The 27,036-nt window shown below is 33.0% G+C and overlaps 1 protein-coding gene across 6 annotated transcripts; it reads right to left on the reverse strand.

Moving 5' to 3' along the window:
- Window positions 1-8: 8 nt before the first annotated feature.
- Window positions 9-27,027, reverse strand: LOC122627967 (protein tweety). Of its 6 annotated transcripts, none has more exons than XM_043809676.1 (9): window positions 26,871-27,027; window positions 7,763-7,973; window positions 3,677-3,949; window positions 2,467-2,801; window positions 1,927-2,364; window positions 1,727-1,828; window positions 1,409-1,648; window positions 265-458; window positions 9-150 (listed from the first exon to the last, which is right to left on the reverse strand). In XM_043809676.1, exons 2-8 carry the CDS (start codon window positions 7,898-7,900, stop codon window positions 287-289), a joined length of 1,698 nt encoding a protein of 565 aa, XP_043665611.1. In that variant the 5' UTR covers window positions 7,901-7,973; window positions 26,871-27,027; the 3' UTR covers window positions 9-150; window positions 265-286. The 6 variants fall into 6 exon arrangements, with proteins under 6 accessions (XP_043665611.1, XP_043665612.1, XP_043665614.1 ...); XM_043809677.1 differs by lacking the exon at window positions 26,871-27,027 and adding an exon at window positions 11,413-11,802; XM_043809679.1 differs by lacking the exon at window positions 26,871-27,027 and adding an exon at window positions 11,664-11,793 and having other exon boundaries at window positions 1,556-1,648.
- Between the last annotated feature and the right edge of the window lie 9 nt (window positions 27,028-27,036).

The raw sequence follows: 27,036 nt of genomic DNA on the forward strand, positions 1-27,036 counted from the left end.
GACCACGTTTTAAATTGGCTAAATTTTTCGGATCCAACGTTTGAGTTTTTCTCGAATCTTGAAAAGTCGCCAAATGTGCAGGTCCGTGTGAATTGTGAGACAGAGTACCGGTAAAGGATGCCACGCTTGGTGTCCAAGGTGGTTCTCTACCTAGGATTTTATATATTCAGTAGATTACTCTAATATGATAATATCATGTAGAGATGACGAAGGAAAGAATTCATTATTATTTGTATATATCTTTGTTTTGAAATATGAGCTCACCAGACCCTGCGGGGGCGTGCCCTCAGTAGAAATCACTAGATTCTAAAGTTTTGCATTGCTTGCTCAAAGTCGCGTACTGGCCAGGTTGATCTCCGAGTCCAGAACGGTGCTCAGTTCGTCCACCTGTCGACTGCTGATTATGCTGAGACGATTTGTGATCCCCGCCTCCTCCGCTCCCGTTAACACCCCCACCTCTATAAACGGTAAACAAAAGAGAACAAAGTTGCAGCATTATCTTTCTCTTGGGTGATTCCTTGTCACTTAACTTATGTCAATTCGAATCATTTAATCTAAGAAAAAAAGAAAAAGAAAACGTAGATGTCAATGATAATGAAAATCAAACGAACAAGAAATCAAACAGTTATGAATTATGCGTGAAGATGTAATAATAATTCGAGCGTCACTAATGAATTTAATATCGTTTGAACATTCGTCGTTGAAACATCGAAACATTATAATTCATACAAACATGTTAAAATACAGTCAACGAGATAGTAATAAAAAAATATATATAGATATATATATATAACATCGAACGCACACAGTTACCGTGTTCGATTTAATCACGTAGTTTTAATGAAACAACTGTTAGTTCAAGATAACGTGATCAAAAGATAAAATCAGTATTCACTATCCTGTGCACTGTAATATATTCTATATAACAACGAAAGCGACATTCAGAAAAAGGCGCAGCTGAGCCTTGCGTTGATAATCGCTAGAGCTTGGACATTTGCTTTCTAACATCTACATAGTAACAAGATACTTAAGTTTTTTAATTAGTTTTTCCTAGCAGTTCGATAAAAAATTTGGTATAGAAAACTTATGTCCATGCTCCATTTTATAACACTGATGCTTCAAACTATTATTCTCTATGATAATATCGAGTAACAAATTCGTTTAAATAAACCTCGCCGAAAAGCGATTTTTAATGCACATTGTCTATAAAAAAGTTGAACAACTCATCAAATCTATTCTAAGCAATCAGCAATGATGGCATTAGAAAAACGGTATTCCCGCGAAAATATTGAAACGCACCGACATCGTCTCGGTGATAAAATCTTTGGATATTTCATTTGAAAGATCTCGTTCGATAAGAGTACGAGTATGTAAGGAGAAAAAACATAAAAAAGTCTCATGCACAAACTTTAACATGCTCTCGTGCAGCTGACGTGCTCGAGCAGTCGCAGTAGCGTAGGACGGCGGGGGCGGCGTTAGCAATAGAGGCTGCTTAATGGTATTATGGGTGCCATGAGCATTCGGATTAAGAGAGGGGGCTGTAGGCGGGTACGACCCTTGGCCACGAAGGGTCCTAGCTGCTATCGCTTGAGATGCTGCCGATGGTGGCAAATATGGATCTTGTTCATCCACTTGATGGTAATCTCTTCTAGAACAAATCGTAACAGGCATCATATTTTGTTCATTTATTTCTTAATATTCGATTTCAAATTTAATCCAAACTCACCGTTTGCGGATATATATCCACGTGTGAGAATCAACCCATACCAAAACAGTGAAAAATAGTCCAGCGGCTAGACTCGCAAGAAGCATGAAGGTAAGGCCGTATCTGAAAAGTATGATCTTAATGCAAAAGTTTATGGGAGTTGCCGCGTAACGCGATAAGAATAATTAGAAAAAGTATCATCGATTGAAATTAATGCTTACAATCCCAGGTGACATAAACTTTTAGCAGCATGAACGTATTGCTTGTGAAGTGGCTTACAGTCTAGTAACGTTGCTAGACCAGATACGAGTCTATTGACCGCGTTAACGTCGGTTGAGAGGCTACTCAACTTGGGCTTTAGTTGATCGTGCTGTTCCTTGAAGAGATCTATCGCTAAGCGTGTAACAGTATTCAAGTTTAGCCTCATATTTTCTACAGCTCGTTGTCCGTCTCTTAGTCTCTGTGTAAAAGGATTCGTGCGAGTGTTCTCGCAATGCGTGTAATACGAGAGCACCTCGGAGGCCAAAGTGGAGGGTACCGATCTAGTTAAATAACCATCCGGTGACACACAGAGATCACCGAGGGCAACCGACGTTGCCAAGTAAAGGGAGGCCATCAACCAAGAAACTATTACCGCGAATAGCCCAAATACAGAAAATCTGAAAACGATCGAACTTATCCGTTTGTCGATTTTATATTCGAAAAAAGAACTTTTCTAAAATCTTCTATTTTTCTTTTCTTTTTCATTTCTAAACACTTACGTAATTAGAACGCATCTCGAGTGTCTAGCAACTCCGACTACTAGTACAACGCAAAGAACAAGAAGTGCACTCAGTACCGCCATAGTAATGGGCCACCTCAGTTGCTCGATTTTTTCTCCCATGCTAATGGCTCCTGCAAGACTGATCCCGCTTAATGGCTTTCGTATTTCGAAGCTTCGGTTGACGGCAATGCTCGTGTTTTGTTTCATACTATTCAATGCTACCAATAGTAGACCCAACATTGTTTTGTTGCTAACAGGTGCATCAAATTCGTCCCCCAAAGCGGTCAACTGTCGCTGTACTTTCTCTTGTAACGTCGCCTCTATGGTGTCTGTCTGTGGAGTAAAAAAGATATATTTTCTATATACACACACACACACACACACACATACACACATACATCTATTTATTCTTTTTTTGTTTATTCTAAATTTAACTAGTCGTGCAAAGAGCCGTTCGACTTTCTCCATGTTCTACTTAAAGGCTGGATCAAGATACATTTTCGATACATATCCGTTTCCAATAAATGACGTGTTTTATATTAAGCAACGCAAAGGAAACACTGATTGCAGCATGCAATAGAGAGAAAGAGAGACAGAGACACTTGATAATCGTATCGACCTCGATACGATGGATCTTAACTCGAGTAATACCGCAAGAGCAGTTATAATTTACGATGACGGTATTCGAGTCCATCGAGTTTTCATACCGATACCGAACAGAAAATGCAGCTAATGAAATTCGAAACGTTCGAATGATTCGATTATTTGCGATTCGGGATCGAACGATAATTTAGAATCGTTGCTGTATACAATGAACGAGAGAGAACGTGGTTATTGCCGATGGTCAATCGTCGTTATCGATCGAACCTCTATTGCAAATTTTCTATCACTTTTGTTGCCATATGTTGTATGCAAATTACTGTTTAATTAAAATGTACATATGTCTCATTGAATATGTTAATAGATATAACTATACATTGAATTTGAATAATTTTAAATAATGCAGATGTATTTATATTATCCTCAAATATCCCCCTACATATTCGGAATAATCTGGTATCTATTTAGACTTTGAAGATCGTGGAATTTGTCGAGTAATAATCCAAGCGATTCGAAACATCTTGCGGTCCAGTATCAAACACGAAACGCGTTTCATTTGGAATGGCACGTCTTCGAGGGATAGTTTAGTTTATCGATCGAGGTCGAACCTGGTTTCTCACGCCCATGAGGATCCCGTCGACGTTCTTCGCTGCCGCGACTAATTGTACCAAACCATTGTGAACGTCGTCGTTGCCGTAAAGGCCAACGGCGACCGCTCCGCAGCAGAGTAACGCGAGGATGGCCAGCGAACACTTCAGCAGGGTTATCGACCTCCTGGGCCGCGGCTTCCGGTCGCAGCATCTCGTTACTAGATAAACCAACAGTACCAGTAACGTCAGGATCAACCAGGCTGCAGGAATACTCCCGAGGATACCCAGGCTCTGTAATTATTAACAACGATCATTAACATTTTTCTTTCTTCTTCTCATTTGTTCTTTTTTTTTTTTTACTTGCTTATTTTGTTTCGTTCAGAAACATTCTTATCGCCTTGACGTTATAAAGGTGAATGGATATTTTCGTTCTATAATATTTGAAATCATTCGAAAAATATTTTCCATACTAGGAGTCATTAATTAAGTGAATTCGTGTAATGAGTTTGAAATAGTTTATACGGATTTATTGGTAATCTTCTAGAATCGATATTTGTTTAATACAATTTTCAAGCTTGATTTCTTTAGGACATCGTTCCTGAAAAAACATTCGAGTCTCAATTAGCCGATTAGGACGTGGAGAAAAAATAAGTGAAAATGAGTCGAGCGAAGAAGCGCGCATGTGTGTTTGTGTGCGAGTTTTAGAGGGTGGCTTGTTGAAGGGCGAGTCTAAAAAAAAATATGTTGAAGCGGGATAAACAGTCCTCCTGGTGTACCCAATTACCACGACTCGGTGTCGCGTCGAGGGTACTCAGACGTGGGTCTCCGTCAGCCAGAGGCACCAACAGGCACCACCTTTCCTGACTCGGTTTCCACCAAGTTCTTTATGGGAATCTCGACTACGAAGGAATTCAACCCTACTCACCTCTTACTCACTCCCTATTGCAAAAGCAACGCATTCGCACGAAATTTCGCATCTATTCGTGTCCCCCTCGAATCCACCACTCGCCATCACCACCATTACTCTCTTCGACGTAACACCAAAGATAGGGAAAAAGAGAAAGGGAAAGAGTTAAACCGAGCTTGCTTTTTCAAGGACTACCTCCGACGAATATTCAAGTGGAACGTAATTTCTCTGCGAAATTATGCCTTTTCTTTTTCTCTTCGTTTCTTTTCTTTTCCTTTTGTTTTGTATTCTCTAGTGTAAATTATTGGTCAATCAATTCGTTTTAGTATATATTTCTAATCGATCGTTACGCGCTTTCTAAATTCTAAATTCATCTAAATCATTCTAAATTATCGCTATAATTTCTAAATTCAAACGAACGGAGTACAATCGAGCAGGATGAATTTTCAATTTCCAATTAGTCATAATATATAATTCACTGTATATATAATTTATTCGAATCATTGTCGTCGTCCTCATCGTATGTAACCATCATTATTGTCGTATTGCGATCGTCATATATGTAAATGGATATTATTTTACAAAATTGTGTAATTCTTGATTGCTTGAACGATACCGTCTATCAATGATTACTTAGCAAACTATATATGTTTATTAAATATGTACACGTACATAATGTATTTATATAGTATAAGGTACTCAAGAGTATTTGTAGATAGAAGAGTTGATTTAAACATCAAAGCTTACTCGACAGAACACCGAAAACTCAACGTAGTCAAACATCTCGTATATACCTGCCCTGCATTATAGTTCCGGTCGTTGATGTCATTGCAAACAATAGGTCAGTTCGTTCCGAGACGTCGAGCTTTACGTGGACGTACACGTTATATTCTCACCAACTCCATTTCACCGACTTCGAGGTACGAGTATTATTGTCTTCTTAATAGAGACGTAATATTTACTCGAGCGATTCTTTGCATTCACTGCACATTATATTCCATTATTATATCATCTCCCTTACAAGTTAATAGATTTATGATATAGCTCGGTGACGTCAAACTCGTATCATATTCATAGTTATTGAATATACGTATACATATATGTTTACCTCAAAATTAATAACAATGTCTACTATATAAAATGATAAAATTTATGATAATGTAAAATCTATATGGAATGATAAATTAATAAACGCGAAATTAATAAAATGATTAATAAATAATCTCGAAATGTCGAACTATCGCATAAATAAAATATTATATTTAGAACTAAAATTAATGTAATGCTTCTATTTACTTGGTAAGTTGTTTTCATTAATTAATTATAAGTATTTTCTAAATTGAGTAGTCAATATATATGAATTATTTGAACAATATAAATAATTAAATATCAGGCTTGCGTCTATTATATTACTTACTGATATTTTATTATAAATATTGACCATTTATTTAAAATTCTAATTAAATGTTCAAAAATACTGGCTCAATAAATAACAGGTTTAGTACAGATGATTTTAAATAAAGATATTTCTTACAATTAAAACGTGTAGTTATGTATACAGACATACAATTAATTGTTTATCAATGTTAAACAATTAATTGTTTGTCAAGACTTGAGTTAAACGAGCGTCGAAAGATTTGATTAGTCGAAAAATAAAGAAGACAATGTAGTTTTTTATGAACTACGAGTTAAACAAAATGATCAATCGTCACAGCAACAAGCATGATAATATAGTAATTTGGTGCATTAAAGGAGTCGAATATTATACTTTTAATATAAATCATAATCGTTAAGAAATGTCTAATATTCACAAAATTAAAATTTTATTTAAAACTCTGTTTAAACAAAGTTAGAGATTGTGATAGCGTGAGTATAAAAGGGTGAAAAGGAACTGAGAGTGTTGAGCGATGAAAGTAAGAGAAAGAAATAAAATAATAAAAAGAATGAAACGAAAAGGTTGGAGAAGTAAATGGAAGAAGATGGAGTAGAAGAAAAAGAGAAATTCGAGTAGTAAAACGAACGAACGAACGAACGAACGAACGAATGAACGAATGAAGAAACGAACGAACGAACGAACGAACGAACGAACGAACGAACGAATGAACGAACGAGTTAGCTGGACGTCACGGGTTGCAGTGGCAGAATCTGGCATGGTGTGCAACTGGAAAGCACAATGGCCCGGGAAAATTCAAACAATGCACAAAGGCATAGCATAATGCGCCTAGGGGCAATGTGTGGGTTTTAACGGGCAAGGAACACTCGTTCTCCACCTCCATCTCCACCTCCACTTCCACCTCCACCTCTTTCTCTTACACGTTGTCGTCGTCGTTTCTGGAGCGGCTTCGTCAAAATTTCCGAGAATACATTTTCGTGGAAAAAAAAAAAAGAAAAAAGAGCAATAGGAAAAAAAAAGAAAAAAGAAAAATTCAACTCCACTCTAGAACCGCCGTTTCTCCATTTTTCCCTTGCTTCTTCGTATGTTCATTCCTGTGTGTAGATATGTATTATATGTACGTATTGAAAATCGTCGAGCGAAAAAAATATTTTGTTTCGAACGACATCGTTGTATTTTGTTTCGAACGTAAAATAATTTTTAGATATATATTTTGACATATTTGTTGAATGTTCATTTCGAATTAAAAATATAAAATAATATAAATAAAATGATATGCATAAAATAATTTTTAGGTATACATTTTGACATATTTGTTGAATGCTCATTTCGAATTTGTAGGATATACTAAAATATTCATAGTTGAAAATAGCACGTTCGGTATAATATGAATAAATGCATTTTGTCTCTGTATCTCGATAACAAATGGCTTATCGACACATATATACATACATATGTATGTGCATACACACATACATACACAAATGTATGAAAAGATGAATCGGAATAATCGAACTTGTCTTACCGAGTTACTCGAATCGACACGACAAAACTGACATCGTTATCGACATTTTTCGACAGTTTCATCGTTCTATTACAAAAGACGGTCGAGCCTTTCAGGCTCGAAAATCTGAAATCGCTAGAAGCGATTGTGAATGTTTGGAAAAGTTAGATAAGTCGAAAGTAGGTCCCTTGCATCGTATTTTCATACATATATACACACACATATAAATTAACGTAAAGAAAAAAATATGAGTTCTTAAAAAATAGTAATCATTGATTTCATTGAAATAAATGATCTAACCTCAAGATAAATCTCAGAATGTGGATTGAACGTGTTGTTAACCGAATGAAGAGAGACGTTAAGATGTGGCAGACTGTGGAAGACCCTTGCTAATTGTGGTACTGTGTATTGTTCGGGAAGCTGCTGACCACCCGCCATTTTGGAGAACCCTTGACTGCCGAAAACCCCGTTGAAGAGCTTCTCCTTCTCGTCAAGACATGCTACGGTGTACCTGCAATCATTAATCACAGACATTTATTTCATTTCATTCGATTATTTTGTCGAGAAAATTAAACAAAATTACTATCTAATTAAAAATGTTCATCTAATGCCATTATAATACTAATAACAACAATAACAGTAATAACAATAATTTTTATAGTTCCTGTGATTTCAACAATCAATTATTCTTTTTCCAAATCTTGTAAATATATTTCTTTTTTATATTGTAAAATTACACAAGTCTCAGAACTTATTTTACAATCCGAAAACAAATTAATCTAAAGTCTCAAAAAAGAGTAATTGATTTGTAAGATGATTAAGGAATTTTTGGCCTATACTTTATAATAATTATATATTATGTATAATTACATTATTATTATTATTATTATTATTATTATTATTATTATTATTATTATTATTTGTATTACTATTACTATTATACAAAAAGTGTAATTTAAAGTTGTTCCAAGATGAAAGAGAAAAAAAAAGGAAAAATGAAGGAGAAAGTAGGAGGAAAATTGCATTAACGATGAAAAAGATGGAAGAGAAAGTAATTTGGATAGGAGAGTGTGCTTAGTATCGAGGCAAGTCTCGATATCATTTAATCTCTGTCGGATGTCGCTTCGACATCGACTGGATGGCCTAAAACGCTTCACCGGATCGATTCAATCACGATCGAAACGCCGTTGTAAGAGCAACGAGTGTTTAACTAATGAAATTGCTGCCAGCTGTGCTATCCCTCTGTCACACTTCGATCAATCAATAATACTTTTATATCCCTTTTTTATTCATTTAACTTGTTAACTATGTAGATATATTTTTAAAATGATGAATATGATTCATCCGATACAAAGTATATGCACCTGCTATAAAATTGAATTAAACTATAACAGAATGGCAATTGGCTCTTTTGATAAACCAATAATTTTATTGATATCAAATTGATTCATACTATCGATAGAATTTAATCTATTAACAAAAGTGTCATTTCTTTAGGCGAGAAATGAAATTACTTTTTATTATTTGAGTTGATACATTAATGAAAATTAAAAATTATTCGTAAATTAAAAATATTTTTGTATATTTTGAAACCACGATGGACTAAAGAAAAAATCAAAAAAAAATTCTGTAGGATATGTTTCATCACAGACGGATTGCTTTCCACTATCCGGATCGCGTTTATGATATTTCCGCATCGTACCCGCATCGTTTTAGCATCAGTAAATTTTTCATGTGTTATTTCATTTAATTATTGATACATTTATTTTATTATCTAGTAATTTCTATATGTATACTTTTTGTAAACACAAATTATAACAATATATAACTGTATAAAATTTATTCATAAATAGTCATTACTATATTTCTTATTTATGTAACTATTTACAAATTTTTTATTAATCAACTTTATAGTTTTTGTGTATTTATATAATGACATAGTACCATATAACATAAATGCTATACAACTATACATTATAACTACATTTAAATATATAAATATACAGCTATATCGACGAAAGTTGATTTATTAAGCTCAGATTTTGTTTATTAAGAATCTTTCGGAAATAAAAAGTGATAACTATTAATTCGAACAAGCGACGTGTAAATAATGAAATCAGGTCGATTCAAAATTCAATCGTAAGGCGGAAAAAGCTTGTTATAGAATAGCGATCAATAGACGGCAATTTGCAAACGTTAAACAACACAGTATCGTGTCGTACCATATAGAGTAGCTTTATTTATTTCCACATTTCTTTTCTCATGCATTTTCATGACTCATTAAAAGTTGGCAAGACTGGTACTTGTGCCCTTTGCATATAACACCGACGACACGGTTCCGACTCTTTGTCACGAGAAATACCAGGCGGCCGTTTAAAGGAGTCGACCGTTCTCATAAATAAAAAGAGGTCGAAGAAAGAGTTTGTGAAAGAGAGAGAGAGAGAGAGAGACTCTTCCCTTTTCTGTACTCTAAACTTACACCAAGCGTGAGAACAGTGGGTCAACGATGCCGACACTTGCTTCCTTCGAAATCGTCATAAAATCTACACGAAAAGTTTGATGAAAGAGAAAGAGAAAGAGAGAAACAGAGAGACTATTTTTTTATTTCATAATTTCATAATTTATAATACATTTGTAATCTATATTCTTCGATAATCTTTTTTTGTAGTCACTAATTACTTGTGATAGGATATTTAGATGATCTATAACATAATATTTTTTCATATATAAAAAAGAAATTATATGAAACGTAAAACTTATGGTATAACTTAAAAGTATAGTATAAACTATAGTATAATTACGCTACACTAGCAATAAGTATAATTCTTATACTTAACAAAAATAAGGATCTTTAGATATGAACTAAAAAAAATGTATATCATTTCTGTTCGTTTCTTATCATATCAGCAAGATTATTAACTACTTAATTACATAAGTTTGTTTTTTATATTAGACATTGTTTCTTTTTTTTTTTTTTTTTTTTTTTTTTACGAACGCTTTAACATTCGTTATTCTTTTTGTCATAGTTTAATACTCGTTATTCTCATTAAGTTACTTCAAAGTGGTTCTTCCAAGAAGTCACTTCGACTAAAAAAAAAAAAGTAAGACAAGGATGGTCGGTCGTTCTCCAAACACTTGCTCCAGCATAAGTGCGTTTATTACATGAGCTCACGTCCATTAAGGAAAAAGTATGCTCGTCGTAAAAGAAAAGGGGGAAAGAATCGTTTTCCACGATCAGCATAATCGAATCGATTTCAAGCGAGCTTATCGTAAGAAGAAACTTGGCTTGGAACGAATACGTTTTCTCGATAGTAACTATGTACTCGATGAGTCGTCTAATTTTAAAGGAGAGAGGAGAGAAAGAGAGAGAGAGAGAGAGAGAGAGAGAGAGAGAGAGAGAGAGAGAGAGAGAGAGAGAGAGAGAGGAACGATATCTCTCGAAATTACTTTCATACTTATGCGAGGATAACGTAAGATTTTATTTAATCTTGCGTTAAATCGATCGACTCTTCTTTTCTCATTAAATTACAAACACTATCTCCGCTACAGAATTTTTTTTTACAAAATTTGCTTACTCCTCCTTGAAATTCTACGATTATCTCGATATTTTCATACTAAAATTTGTGTTAAAGAATTTTAGAACGTTATACGATTAATGAACATTTTATTAGAATATAATATGCAACGAAAATATATTAACAAATTTCTAAATATTAACTACAGTGATTCATTCATTCGAGTTGTTATATATATTGTAAATATAAATCATTTATCTTTTTTTCTGTTAGTGATTGTATTATTATCTTTATTTATTGATATTTCTATGTAAAAAGTTCGTTAAGAAATTTTTAAAAATTCTATGGAAACTTGCCACTTCGTTAAGAATATTATCAAATAAATAAATATTAATCGGTGTGATTCATGCAAACTGATAAATTAATCATATTTACCGATAAAGATGTTCCGCATATATTCAATTAGAAACACTTATTCATTTATACACAAATATATATATATATATATATATATATATATATAAAATACATGAAAATTGTCAATCGTTTAAATTAGCCCGTATAAAAAGACAAATAAAACACTACCAATGTATCACTAATTGCAAGCATCACTTTAAGAAGCAAGCTCAGTGTTGCACTTTTAATTAAATTAAGTCACTTCGTGTGGGTTCATTAAATAAACGTACATATGTAATTGAAAGGAAGGATCACGCGTGCATTAATCGTCATGATTAGGCGAAATACACGAACGACGACAATACGGTTAGTCACGTTGTCCGTGGCTGATGATAATGATGATCAACGTTTACTGCTATGGTTGTGAGTTTACATGAGGAAAGAAAGAGAGGGAAAGAGAGAGGGGGGAGAGAAAGAGAGAAAGAGAGAGAGAGAGAGAGAGAGAGAGAGAGAGAGAGAGAGAGAAAGAGATAAACAGAACCACCCAAAAGACTCGCATGTTTTCGTTTGTTTGGTCGTATTACTTGTGAACAGACTTACGACGTCATTCTATCGTCATTCTAACAACGACTAATCATGGAATACTTTCTTCGTCGTGATTACTTAGAAAACTTGTAATTGCTAGTAAAAATACGATAAAGAAATTGCTTTGACTACATGCGTGATATATAAAGTGACGGAGAAATATTTTCCATTTCAATAGAAAGGAATGCGCGAACGAACGAACGAAACGTATAAATAAAATTCCCTCGAGAAGTGACCTATTAAGTATAGTAATAAAAAGTTTTTACTCTAACGAGGCAACACATTTCGTGCTTCGGTAAAATAAATTTTATCGATACAAACGTTACAGATAACACGGACAAGGTTTGAAAAAAAGAAAAAAATTAAAGAAGAAAATAAAGTAAAGAAGGAAATAATAATACTTTATCGTAAGAATTATTGCGAGGAAGACGATAATACATTAGTTACGTCATTCGCACTATTGTACTAACGTAAATTCGTAGAACACGTTATCTTGACAAATTCCTGTTGAGTTTAATTTGATTGAATTTTTGCCAAGCTTAACTTCCTAGATCCTCTTCCAATACTGTTTCAGTTACATATGTATATGTATGTTACATATGTACATATGTATGTATGTATGTTCTAACGTAAGTCTTGAGAATCGAGGTATACAAGCAAACTCCTAAAATGAGGTATATATATTATTGTCGAGCTTGGTAATCGCGTTATCATCTCTTGTGACTTATTCACGCTCTTGTAAGATGCGTTTCTCAAACAGTTCATGGAAGTCGATCTTGTTGATTTATGTGTATCTCATGATGCGATCTCTCGAATTGCGTAAAAGCCATATGAAAAGCTCAACTCGAACGAATAACTCGATTTTAATGAAGAAGATAAATTCGTTAGGTACAAATGAGTTCTTTATTCGTTTTAATTCAATCAATATTTATACATAATTAGTATGTTCTTAAATAGAAGTTGATGAAAATTGTTAACTTTTTTTATAATGTTATATGTTACATAACTTTAAAGTAATATTCTCATGTATATTTTTTCAATTTTATTATATTTTTTACCGTTAAAAAAGTCATACGTATACACACACACACACACACACACACACACACACACATGTTTCGAACTTTATTAAATATTTTTTATCAAAAAATTAATTGTTTGCTACTTATAAGTCATAATTGGTATAATATAATTACACTGCATCTCTTTTCATCAAAATTATTTCTTGCAAATATTGCAATGCAATCGATCATCTATCTCGAAAATATATTTACGTAATAATACTAATATTACATTTTACAATAAAACATTTAAATGTGACACAGTTTATCTGGTACGACGATCAACATTTATCAAATTTATAGATCTAATTTTACTTTATAAATCGTATGCATTATTTACTTAATATTGTATGTATATCTTATGCACCGACACTCGCGTTATTATGCGGTGCATAAGAGTAAACTAAATCGTTAATTAAAACGCGGAATTACAGTTTTTTTCTTTGCTCCAATTTTTTTCTTTTTCTTTTTCTTTTTTTTTAATTTCTTTTTATTTACGTTCACTTTGCTTCTTCTTTTTATCTGTCAAAAAAGCAGCGTATATACGAGCGCTCTTCGTAAAGCTGTATTTAAGCTTTACGTCTAAAGAGAGAAAGAGAGAAACAGAGAGAGAGAGAGAGAGAGAGAGAGAGAGAGAGAGAGAGAGAGAGAGAGAGAGAGAGAGAGAGAGAGAGTTCGAAGACAAAAGCCTGACTTTTTATATAAACACCAAGCATGAAGTTATAATTTTTTTTTTTTTAACATTTTAATCACCAAGAGAGACAAATAGTGGTAAGGAGGAAGGGACGAAGAGAAGGAAATAAAAAGAAAGAGAGTGGGTCAAAGGGTGGAAGGGAGAAAAGGAAAAAGAAAAATTTTACTCTACGCAGTACGAGCTTCGTTAATGTTCTTTCTTTACTTTTTACATCTACATTTTATGATTTGTAACGTACATGCACATGTGTGTGTGTGTGTGTGTGTGTGTGTGTGTGTGTGTGTATGTATATATGAAAATACTTTATAACCATCTTTTTTCTTAATCACGAAATATTTTTAATCGATAAGATTAATTTTTATACGTGTTTCTAGTAATTTGCATATTTGAAAGAACATTCGCATATTCGTGCTTGATTAGAATCCATCGGTACGTATCTAAAGATACCTACCGATTAGTTTAAAATATTATAAAAAAGTATGTAGTAATTACAAGTTCCATTACATTAAGATAAGAACTTTGACACATAATGACATTATTTATGTTCATGTTTTTGTTTTTTTCTATATTGTGAATATTATATTAATTTTTATATATAAATTTTTAGATTAACATATATGATAAGCTTTACGCTTATTAAAAGTGAAACTATAAAAACATGACAAACTTCGGATATTGAATAAATATTAAATTTATGGCGATAAAATGAAATAAAGTATATATATATATTAAAAAAAAAATTATATTTACATAAGTGTTTAACTTGAAAGTTACACGAGGTTAATCTATTCATCGATCACATCAAGAAATAATAGTTTTTAGAAATTTCATAATTAACAAATAAATCGAAGAGTAATTTCTCGATACTGATTTATTATCAGACAAATAAATAATCTAACAGAATATCAAAGAGCAAGGCGTGGCATAAAGGAACTTGAGGGAGTTGACTATGAATGCAAAAATCGATTGCCGGAAGTTGTTGTTCCGTATCTCTCTCTCTTTCTCTCTCTCTCTCTCTTGCTCTTTCTACCCTTGTATGTATATATGTGGATGTATCTGTATATGGATGTGTGCGCGAGCACGAGCTCGTTTCCTCTTCATGACATTGCTAACATTCTAGCGTTCACAGTATATCCTTCCCAAAGGGATACGTGCTCATATTAAGACCAACAACGAGCAAAAAGAAAACTTTAGTTACTACTGCAAAGCAGAATGTAATTATTCTCGCCGTTACCGACCGACTTATTGTTCCTAGCAAATAATAATATAGAGCTTTAATGAGATACGAACCTGTTACATTTCTCTATGTTGTTACTAATGCCTCAATCGCAAATAGTTCGTTGTCTTTCTGATAGAAAACTTTTATAAACGGAGATCCCATTAAAGTTACATCATTTTTGTTAGAGATATTATATTTGAGGAATTATGAATAATAGAAAGAGAGAGAGAGAGAGAGAGAGAAGAAAAGAAAGAGAAGGTAGAAAATTAGAAAAATTTTCGAAGATTTCAAGATTCACAGAAAGAGTGTGTGTGTGTGTGTGTGTGAGACGGCGACTGTGAATGCTATTTAATCTTTAAAGACGTTTTCGTATTCCATGGGAACGTCGCGACCTACGTTAAGGAAAGAAAGGGAGAAATACAAGGAAATGAAGAAAAGAGGGCGTGGTGAAACGTGTATGTAAGCCCTTTTCCAATTTCTTCTATTATTCCGGGCTTTACGTGTTTAGGGTTGAATTCGAGAAAACCAATAATATCGTTCAATGGATATCGCGACCCTGAAATTTGCGAAACAGGATCCAAAAAATAAAAAGAAATATTTCAGTTGTAAAAAAGTTTTCAAAAAGATTTGTTCCCGCTAATAATAAATAATTATTATATATTAAACCAATAACCTTATAGTATTATAATAATATAATAATAATAAGAAAGAAAATAATATATAATAAACATAAATTTCGTGAGAAAAAAATTTAGCTTTGTTTATAATAAATAATTCTACCTAAACCAACAACATTTTAATATTATATACATATGATAATATAGCTATATGTACACACCGTAGATATTATATATATATATATAATATATATATAAAATATATAAAAAAAATATATATATAAAAAGAAAAAACGAAAAAAAAAGTAAATCGCGGGCAAATCATGACTAGCGATCAATATAAAATGCATTCATTCATGTATTATTAGATTCAACGCTACACACACTCTCGTATGTCCCTCATATATCAAAGAGACTTCTTGTGACACTGCTTGGAGTTACTACTGTTCCTTGCAGGTGTATATTGCTTTGAGTATATATATATATATATATATATATATATATATATGTATAATATATACATATCTATCAAAAAGAAAGGAAGTTACGCGTTTAACATCGCAGAGAAGTAGAAGAGATGCATTTGCCGGAAGAGGAATAGGAGATTTTTCAAAAGAAGAAGCAAACGGGAGATTCTCAATCTCTGATCCGCTAGACTGGGATCAACGTACTGCGTATATATAGATACATACATATATACATACATATTTATACACATCTGCATGCATACTTTCATAGATAATGTGTTAGACTTTACTAATGACAAACTTTTATGTATATATATATATATATATAAACATATATACATATTTGTACACATACACTCAGACATATATGTATTCTTTTACATGTGTATGTATATATGCATGTGGAATCGTAAATGTGACGATTTACAAGGATACCAAAGTCGAAGGTAACTTCACGTGTCACGGCTTATGCTCAAACGAATAAATATGACGGCCAGATGCTCTAACGGAATTTACTTTCTTTTATTCCTCTTTAGCTCTTTCTTTCTCTTTTTCTCTCTCTCTCTCTCTCTCTCTGTCTCTCTCTGTCTTTCTCGTGTATATCTTCGACACGTAAGAAACAGCAGTAAATATTACATGAAAGTCTTTTATAAAAGATGTTCTTTTTACTTTCTCTCTCTCTCTCTCTCTCTCTCTCTCTCTCTCTCTCTCTCTCTCTCTCTCTCTCTCTCTCTCTCTCTCTCTCTCTCTTTCTCTCTCTTTCTCTCGTATGAAACATATATATTCAGAAAGAGAAGTAACTGTTACATTAGAGCAAAGATTTCCAAAAAGTGAATATCGTTTAAATATTAAAATATATGTAAAATTAGTTTGCATATTCATTAAATGAGTTGTACTCATCAAAAATGATTGAATGAACAATTCAAATATGATTAATTTAAAGATCGCTTGAAAATTACTATTTCTTCTTAGTCTCTCTCATCTCGCAAATTTATATCACATCAATTTTGAACCGCTTATCAATCAACTCTCGACAGCAATTAGACTTTTGAGTCTATTACATTAAATTATCGTTCTGAGAAGTCCCATCCATTAAAGTATATTATAGATAAAACTTAAAAGATCTTCATAGAAAAGATGCAAAAGGGAAATTTGTTAATGAAAATTCCTGAAGCGAATAAAAATCTTTTATAATATAATAAAGTTTTATATTGTGGTATATTAACAAGCAAATTATAAGTTTGTTCATTTCTACTCTGCTGGCTTCACGAAATAGTCGTTAAATGTTTAATTGACTCTCTGTCTCTCTCTCTGTCTCTCTCTCTCCCGAAGAGAGAGAAAAAGAGAGAGAAAGAGAAAGAGAAAAAGGGAAAGAGAGAGAAAGAGAGAAGAGAGTCGTATCATGAAACGAAATAAAACGATGAATCAAAAGTTTCGTACTGTTGCAGAATGCATGAGTAGTAGCAACCCAAATGACGTTCTAAAATGTAACAGTTAGCATGTAACATAGTACATATATATACATATATAAGCATATATATATAAATATAAGCATATATATATATATATATAAACATATGTATATAAATATATGTATATATATATATATACATCAGTGTAGAATTTCTAGGAGGGAGAACTTCAATAATTGAATATTGATCGTTCCTTATTCGATGTCCGTGCCAATTTCCCTTAAAGCGTCGGCGGTCGCATTTTTTCCGAGAAAATGTCTCCGTTGGGAAAACTTTACGGGCAAAGGAGCGGCCACGATATCGACATTTTTCACCCTTATCGATAATAATCCTAAACGAAGAGAAAAGGCCCGATGCTCGAAAAGCGACGTTAACGAAAGCAATTAGATATTTTTATAGATTTTCTTTCTTTCTTTTTTTTTTTTTTTGATTTTTGTTTTTCATTTGTTTGCAGTTATCAGTTTGACGAACTTTCGTTAAAATGAAATATTAAGGGAGTAACGATGAGGAAATAAAAAATAATGAAAGAAAAAATTAAATATTTTGATGTAAAACTAGGTTTCTCGAATTCTTTAATAATATATTTTTATAAAGAGTCTCTCTCTATCTCTTTCTGTTTCTCTGTTTCTCTCTTTCTATATCTCTCTTGCCTCTTTCTTGCTTTTCTTAGAAATTCTGTTATAAATCGTACTGGCATGTTATAACGCGAAGGTGAATTATAAATTTTCCCGAAAGAACAGAGTGCTCGACTCTAAGGCAGAGTAAAACGATCGCAAGCTAGCTAGCTAGCTAGCTAGCTAGCTAGCTAGCTAGCTAGTTACTGAACGAAGTAACGTCAGTTTCTTTTATCAAAAGGATCGCTTTATTAATTCACAAACAACGTTATATTCCATACAGTTCTCGTGTACGTACATGTACATACTAGCGTAATAGAGGCACGCAATAGGTATAATGCATGTATGCGTATCTATTTGGAGTCGACAGGTGAGCTCACGCGCGATTTGCTTCGTGTTAGAGAAGAACATGTATGGGATTATATGCGTGTATGAACACAGTAGTTAGAACAATGTCACTGCATAACCATCTCTCTCTCTCTCTCTCTCTCTCTCTCTCTATATATATATATATATATATATATATATATATATATGTAGATTTATGTATATGTATGTGTACAAGCGCACACGTATGTATATATATGTACATTCGTATGTATGTATGTATGTATGTACATTCGTATCACCTAATGCGTGTTCCCTTATCAAGAAGCATTTACACGTTAGCTGCCATTATATACAGCACGATGACCCGAATTCATTCTAAGTACGTAACTCTGCTATCTAACTACCTTTTTCTCTTTTTTCTTTAAAACGGAATTAATTGTTAAACTGCCGATAGATTCTTCATGCTCTGAAAGAATATAAATCATTTGTAAAAAGGGAACATTAGAAAAAGTTCAAACGTAGCTACGTGTAATATATAAAAATATGTCCTACATTTCTATCCTCAGGATAATCGATAATCGTCGGGTTATTTCTTTTTTTAAATGAACTTAATAAAGTTAAATAAAAATGATAAGAAATATGATCGTCGATTAATAAACGATAAAGTAGACATTTTAAATTGATCGAATTTGTCGTAAGATAATAGAAATGTGAATAATATCGGCCATTGTAACGACAAGTTAAGATTTCGTCATTGATCATAAAAATAATCAATAAACGTTCGTTGCTAACTTTTACATTGAACTTAAAAATGAAACGAAATCGATTATATATAATCACGAGTGATCGCGTAGACGAATTTGAAAAGAATTTCATACTATGATTAAATATGAATCGATAGAAAAATCGAATTTGTATTCGACTTAATATAAATAAGATTGTCATTCCTTGAAAAGAATTTAAAACAATAGTTATAGTTTCGTCATCGAGTCGTTTAAATTGAGAGGTAACGGCGTCCCTTTTCAGGCCAGATTTCCTTATCTCGCACAGAGTAAAATAATATTTCATTGAAGGCTGTTAGAAGGGGTCGACGAGCTCCTCTCGCTAGTTCGGTCGCGTGCTCGCGGCTCGCTTCAACATAGTTTGCATTGCAATTCTACCTTCTAAAAAGTCCTCCCTCCTTCGTTCAGCTACAAGCTTCGGGGTGTAACGAAAAGCCCGAAGCGTTTACTCGGAAAACTCAAGCCTTTGAAAAGGTGAAAGCAGAAGAAGAGCAGGAGCAGGAGTGGGAGTGGGGTTGGGGGTGGAAGAGATGGTGAGGATGATGAGGAGTAGGGTGGGAAGGGGTGAGTGAGAAAGTCCCAGTTGCTTTGGATTTCTGAAGACTCCGGAGGCTTGGCTTTTCTATCGTTTCGCGTTAACCGATGGATAATTTGCTAGAGACGGGAACATTCGTGAAAAGAGGATCCCAGAGCTTCCTTTCTTACTCGCGAGCTTTCTTCAATTATGCAAGCTGCCTCGAGAATAGGACGATCGTTCAAAACTTTCTTCGATTCGGCCTATCTATTTACGTAATTTTCCCTTTTTTTTTTCTTCCCTCTTCTTTTTTTCTTTTCGTAAGAAACTTTTCGCGATTGTATGCAAAAGATCAATGAAATTCTTTCCTCAAGTTCGATCTTCAAATGATACTTCGAAAGCATTCGAATAAGAAATACTTTCAATTAAGTCGATTCGGATTGATAGAAAAAGAAAAATTAAATTAAGTGAAAAATGAGAAGACGGGTTAATTTTCTTGATGAATTCGAGTTTTACAAATTTTGTTAAAAGTTAAACGGAGAAGTAAGATGAAAGTAAGAGAAAAAGAAAAAGGGAGAGAATATTGAGTTCTTTTGAGAGTGAACGTCGGCATATCGAAGATTCAAGGAAAGAACGAGAAGATCGACTTCTCACCTTGCATACCGATCGTTCATTGTAAATCGAACGTACCATTGATGCATGCATGGCAGTCAGTGACGTATATAGCAATGCATCGCCACATTCCAATGACCCACTCGGCTGCTCTACTGTGAATTCAATAACGTTTCCGTCCGCTTCGCTTGCGAATTATCGCACGTGCATATACACTCGAATGCATCTGCACCATCACTATTTCCATCTTATGGAATATCTTACTATCAGATAGAAGAAGATTAAAATAAAGAATCAAATTTTGATGATATTGAAATGAGAAATTCTAATTGTATAAATTATTACGTGTGTAACGTATGTTAAATTTGTTAATATTAAATGTATGAGAAATATTTAATACTTTTTACGATATAATATATTTATTTTATACTTTAATATTATATTAATATTAATATTACTCATATTACATTAATATTATTATATTAATAATATATGTTTTTTCACTTTAGTGTTATATAAAACAATATAAATATTGTATATAATAAAGAAATGAATATGATATTAAATATATTAAAACAAGTAATTTTATAAAAGGTAACAAATATTTCATAGAAAAAATTCAATGAGTAGGAAGAAGAACAAATTTGTCTCTTTTATTGAAATAATTGAGTATTTGTCGAACGGTGACGGTACGATAAGAAAATAGCATTATTCGCATCAAAGAAGAGAACACGTAGATTGAAAATCGATTTTAATCTTTAGAATAGATCATCCGTAGACAACACGACAGCGCTAGTTTTGATTTCACGGGACGTAAATCGATTAACCGAGCCGTCGCTTTGTTCTATCTCGACTGCGTTTCACTATTTTCTTCTTTTTTTGTACTATATCGATGTCTCTCGCTTTACAACGATCGAATTGTGCAACGTAGCGGTAAATAAAGAGTAACTTCGGTCAATCAATCTTTTGTAATACATTGATATTAAATATTGTCAAGCGTTATTGCACACATAATAAATGTTTTTCGAACAATTGCAATCTGTTATCTTTTACTTCACGTTAAAACTCATCATTGCTTTATTTAATAACTATTTCTTTGCAAAAATATAATTCATTTTATATAATAAATTTATCACAAAATAGTAGTAAATTTCCATAAATTTTATTTTTCTAAATAAAGTAAAATTCGAATCAAATCATTCCTGAAAGATATTATTAAATTTCATATAGAATTCCCTTGCAGTCTCTTAAATATTCTATTAATACTCTGTAACCCAATTTTTTATCGTATCTACTAAAGCTTACATAATCTGAGAGCTATAGTATTACTTATACTAAGTTAGTATATTATTATACTATATATTTTGATAATATGATATAATATACTATAATTCTAATCATATAGGATATTAATATTATAATATACTATTATTATAATAAATTGTGTTAATCTATTAATACAACATATTACTAAAATGTCATAATATATTATATAACTTAGTATAATATATTACTATTTTATATCATTATATATTATTTATATATTATATATTATATACACTTTTTCTAGTTTAGCGATATATATTAAAACATCTAAAACTTCGGATATATGAAATAACAATTAAATTTGTGACGATAAAATAAAATGAATTGTAAGAAAGAGACAGATATATGTCACGAACGTGTAAAGTTACATGACGTTATAGAGATTTGCAAAATATTATCTTCCATTTTTTTAACAAAAAAAAAATATATATATATAAAAATAAAAAAAAAACAACATGAATGCAGTATTTGACTATGTTACCGAAGAAATGAAGCTGCCGAATTAAAATTGGAAGAAGGTGTAAAAACGAGAAGAGAGAGAGAGAGTAAAAGTGAAGTCTGGCATGTTGGAGCATCCTTCAACAAATTTCGTGTCAAAATTTATCGGTTTCTTTTCAACTATACGAACCTATACACATACAAATTCACATTCGATGTACACATAGGTACTGTATGTAAAATTTCGTCTACGTGCAGATATATGAAATTTTTATTGGGAAAATTCGTGTCTGTCCTCTCATTCTTCAAAGTTCCCCATATTTTTTTGCTCCCTTTTTTGTTTCTCGAGTAATCTCATCAACAACTCATCGAAATTTCCCTTTTCATCTCTTTTCGAAGATACTCAAGAGCCCACGAGTTTTCCGTTTAATTTTCTATGAAAACTGAGTGCACAAGTGGATTCAGGTGTCGATGATGGTGTAACGACCATCGATAATAATATCGATTTACTTTTGATCTTTAGGAGCATTACGTTCTTCCCTTTTTTCCTATTCGAATTATCACGTTGCATCACACTTTTATTGTCGATAACGATGAGAGAAAAACAATATTAAAATAAATGACGTGGATATAAGATAGAGAGTGCTATTAACTTTCAACGGCGAGAAATTATGGCTGAGCAGCTGTGACAACGTGACATCGGAGTTGTATTCTATGTTATTCGAGTAACGTAAGAAAGAAGTATCGATCGATATCAAGTTAATTAAAATGGAATATATAAAAAACAATATGATAATAATTAATAATGAATTAATTAGCTCGATTGGGTGAATATTTAACGACGAAATAAAATGAAAGGAAGAAAAATGAAATCAAGAAAAGAAATTATAATAATAATAATAATAATAATAATTAATATTATTTTCATAATTCGCGATATGATTGAAATTTTTATTGACCAGAAACAAAATCACTATACGCGACGATAATAAACAAGCTAACTCGATATTCGACGCAATTTCGATAAAATAAATTCGAAAAGACTAGAATGAAATCTAGAAATAAAAATAATAATTACTATTTTTATGATTCATGATTGGATTGAGAATCTGATTAGTCAGTAAACAGGAATGTATACGTATTAGTATTCCTAGTGTGTTTAATACAACTTGACTTATTTCTCGTATCATAATCACGATTCTTTTCTTCGTAGCAACGTCGAAGCCGCAAACGTATCGATCGTTCGTCGTTTTCCTAGAGTTTGTCGCGTGAAATCCAAACGTGCGTTTTGCACGCTACGAAGAACAAAGTCGAGTCGATAGGAATTATCGTTTCTTTGCGATCGAGAATAATATTATTTTTCTCGATCGATCGAAAGGGAAAGAAAAAAGAAAAAGGAAGATTGAAATAGAATCGATGTTTCATGGTAAATTCGACTTATTTATAATTTCAAATATCTTTCAAATGTCAAGATATACGAATTGTACGCGAGAAATTGGAATATTTCGAATATGTTATTATTAAATTAAATTAAACAGGAATCCATAAATTATACATAATTTACCAATGTAACAGTAATGTTTCCAGAATAAATGAATACTTATGTAGAACTTTGATATACCACAATACATAAATCTGAACGTTACATACATATTTTCTATTCGAAATGAGAACGCTACGTACATACATACGAATACATCATTCTTCACGTTCGAACAAACTCTCTGAATGATAAAAAATGTTGCATGAAAACGGACAAACTAAAATAAAAAAAAAAAAAAAAAAGAAGAGATTAAAAATACTCCAACAAAGACGTGTTCTTTTCTCATAACAATCATTTTAATATTAAACAAATAGAATCTCAAGTAATCCTGGACCTCTCAAAGAATTCTTTTCTCTTCAAGATTAACCTTCATATTCGAAAGAAAGAACATCATGATAAGAAAAAAAGATCGAAAGGAAACGGAAGTATACTGTAAGGACGATCGATAAACTCGAGAGCGTAGATCGTGAGGTGAACGATCGTTCCATAAATACGCTATGAAAATGGTGCTTGTTCGAGGCTCAAGTGAAGATGTTTTATATACATACATAGATAGATGGATGGATGGATGGATAAAGAACAAATTGAACATATAATACGAATAAATGCAACAATATAGACAACACCTGATCAGAAAGATCCGTCTTATATCTTCTTATATCGTCGAGCATCGATTCGATTCTTTCGACGATACGTGAGTAATACTAACTAGATATTGCCTCGAAAGAATCGAAGAGATAAAAGAGACACGTAAACGCACCTTTAAAGGTAATCTCGCGTCGTATTCGAGGTCGACGCACATACGAAGGGTTAAAGCTCTCTATCTCTCTTTTTCTCTCTATCTGTCTTTTTTTCTCTCTCTCTCTTTTTTCCTCATTTCAAAATTAGTCTTTTGTTGTTAGAAGTTTCTCTCTTTTTTTTTTCGTTTTCTTCAAAGGGAAAGACAAAAAAAAAGAACAAATAGAATTTAGTGCAATTCGGTTGAGAATATCTAAGTTATGAATTTATAATATAATGGTCAGTATTTACAATAAATTAATATACGTAGTATAAGATATGATATAACACTTATACGTAATATAAGTGATCAGTATTACATCGATTTATACAAAACTTGTTGATATTTTAATTAAAATGTTTGTAAATATAATAATTTATCAATATTTTAAGTAGACGATCAGTATTTATAACAAAGCCAGACGCAGCCCAGACGTAATCCTGATGCTTAATTATTTATACTGACCAGGTATTGATATTTTATTACAAATACTGACCAAAATATCCATATATATATTGATCATTTATTTCACAAAATATTTACCATCAATTAATATAAATACGAATGGATATATTATTGGGTGATAACATTGATATAGAGAAAGATAGAGAAAGAGAGAGAGAGAGAGAGAGAGAGAGAGAAATTTTTGAAATTTATTTGAATAAACTTTGAAAGTATCCTTATTCGCAGACGTACTGTTGAATCATGAAATTGAATATGAAGAAAGAAAAAGAAGATATTAAAATTCATTTGGATAAACTTTAACAGAATCATTATCAACGAATATAATGTTAAACGATAAATTTGGAAAGATAGAGAAAGGAAAGATCTTTAAATTCATTAGAATAAGCTTCGCGACTACCATTATTACTCGACGTACTGTTGAATTATAAAATTGTAAAAAAGAGAGAGACGGAGAGAGATCTTGAAATGTGATCGAATAAACTTCACGAGTCCCATTATTGCTGGACATATTGTTGAATGATAAAGTTCAAAAAGAGAGATAGAGATATTGAAATTTATTTGAATAAACTTCACGAGTATTATTATTGATGGACATATTGTTGAATGATAAAATCGCGGGTATGTGTGTGCGTGAAAGAGAGAGATGAGAAATCTTGAAATTCGTTCGTATAAACTTCAACCCTTATCACATTTAAACAGAGAGAAAGAGAAAGAGAGAGAGAGAGAGGGGGAGAAATAGCAAGACGACGTCTTTTGATCGTTCAAAAACGTACTTAAAACAAACCGTGAAAGTTTGAAATAAAAAGAGAAAGAGAAAGAACGAAACGAACGTTTTTTCGTGCAATTCGAGTGGAATGTTCGTAGCCGGCTGTGACAGTCTTGGGAAGACGAAAACAGAATGGAAAAAGGATGAAGAAAGGAAAAAGAAGTCTGGAGTCTCTGAGTGCAGTCGAAAAAGTAGACAAGAGTACAACTCTTGCTTGGTTTACGTCTGCACGTACATGTGTGTGTGTGTGTTTGTGAGAGAGAGACAATTCGGCGAGGAACTTTCTTTCTTCATCTCTTCCTCCTCGTTGTCGTCTCTTATATCACCCTTCAAGTTCGCGCCACCGATCTCTTCCGTCTTCGTGAACCCATCTTTCTATTTCTCTCTTTCTTTTTTTCTCGTAAACGAAGAGGGTGAATTTTACGATCTCGAGACACCCGCATCGCGGCACATCTGCGGGTCGCTTTTGTAGCTTTCTCTCTTTCTCTCTCTCTCTCTCTCAAGGCCCAGCCCCTTTCTCTTTTCTCTCTCAATCTCTATCTCTCTTTCTCTTAGAGAAAATCCACCCTTGCTCTCCTTTTCCATCATTCGTTCGTCGTTCGTTAGTATAGTACATATGTGTGTGTGTGTGTGTGTGTGTGTGTGTGTATGCATGAATATATGTACATATATACATAAGTACGTAGGTACGCACGCAGCACGTACGTTTGTTTGTACGCACGCACGCACGCACGCACGCACGCACGCACGCAGGCCAGACAAGCTGGCAGGCAAGAGCAGCCTGTATGCGTCCTCCACGAGGGTAAAGGGAAAAAGGGGGCAGAGCAGGAAGGGACGTGTATACGACGTATTCTTACACCGGCGCCGCGCGAAGTGCGTGCCCGTGTATCGATCCCGAGAGTACACACCAAAGGCGGGCATGAGCGCCACCAATGTTCCTATTCCTCTTTTCTTCTCTTATCTCGAAAGGAGAGGCGCTGGCCTCTTCTTGTTATCGTATACTCGTTCTTCTTCCTAACATCGTTACTAGTGTTCCTCATTTTTATCATTTTCCTTTCGTTTCTCGAGAAAAGGAAACAATTGAAAAAGCTTCAATGTTTCAAAGAACAACGACGATATCGAGAAAGAAAGAACGAGTTTTGAAATTTTATGGTAGGATCGTGTTAAGGATAAAGAAACTTTCGTGCATTTACGTTGTAACGTTTGATCCTTACCTTTAGTCTCTCACTGAGAAGTCTCGCTTAAGCGACGCACGAGAGCACAACACGCACGTACTGTACCCGACGGAGGCTCGAGCCCGACTGAGAGCCGCGAGGGAGTGGGGCGGCGCCTCGACCAATCGCAGCGCGGCTGCGTTGCGCTCTCACCAGCGCATCCTTC

This window comes from Vespula pensylvanica, chromosome 3, assembly GCF_014466175.1.
Source record: "Vespula pensylvanica isolate Volc-1 chromosome 3, ASM1446617v1, whole genome shotgun sequence".
NCBI classification, from domain to species: domain Eukaryota; kingdom Metazoa; phylum Arthropoda; class Insecta; order Hymenoptera; family Vespidae; genus Vespula; species Vespula pensylvanica.

Excerpts from the sequence above, each read along its gene's own strand:
- LOC122627967 (XM_043809674.1), bottom strand. Across the intron at positions 1,829-1,926 it reads AGTTTATGTCACCTGGGATT|ATACGGCCTTACCTTCATGC; the intron begins GTAAGCATTAAT and ends CATACTTTTCAG. Across the intron at positions 1,649-1,726 it reads TGGATATATATCCGCAAACG|AAGAGATTACCATCAAGTGG; the intron begins GTGAGTTTGGAT and ends GATTTGTTCTAG.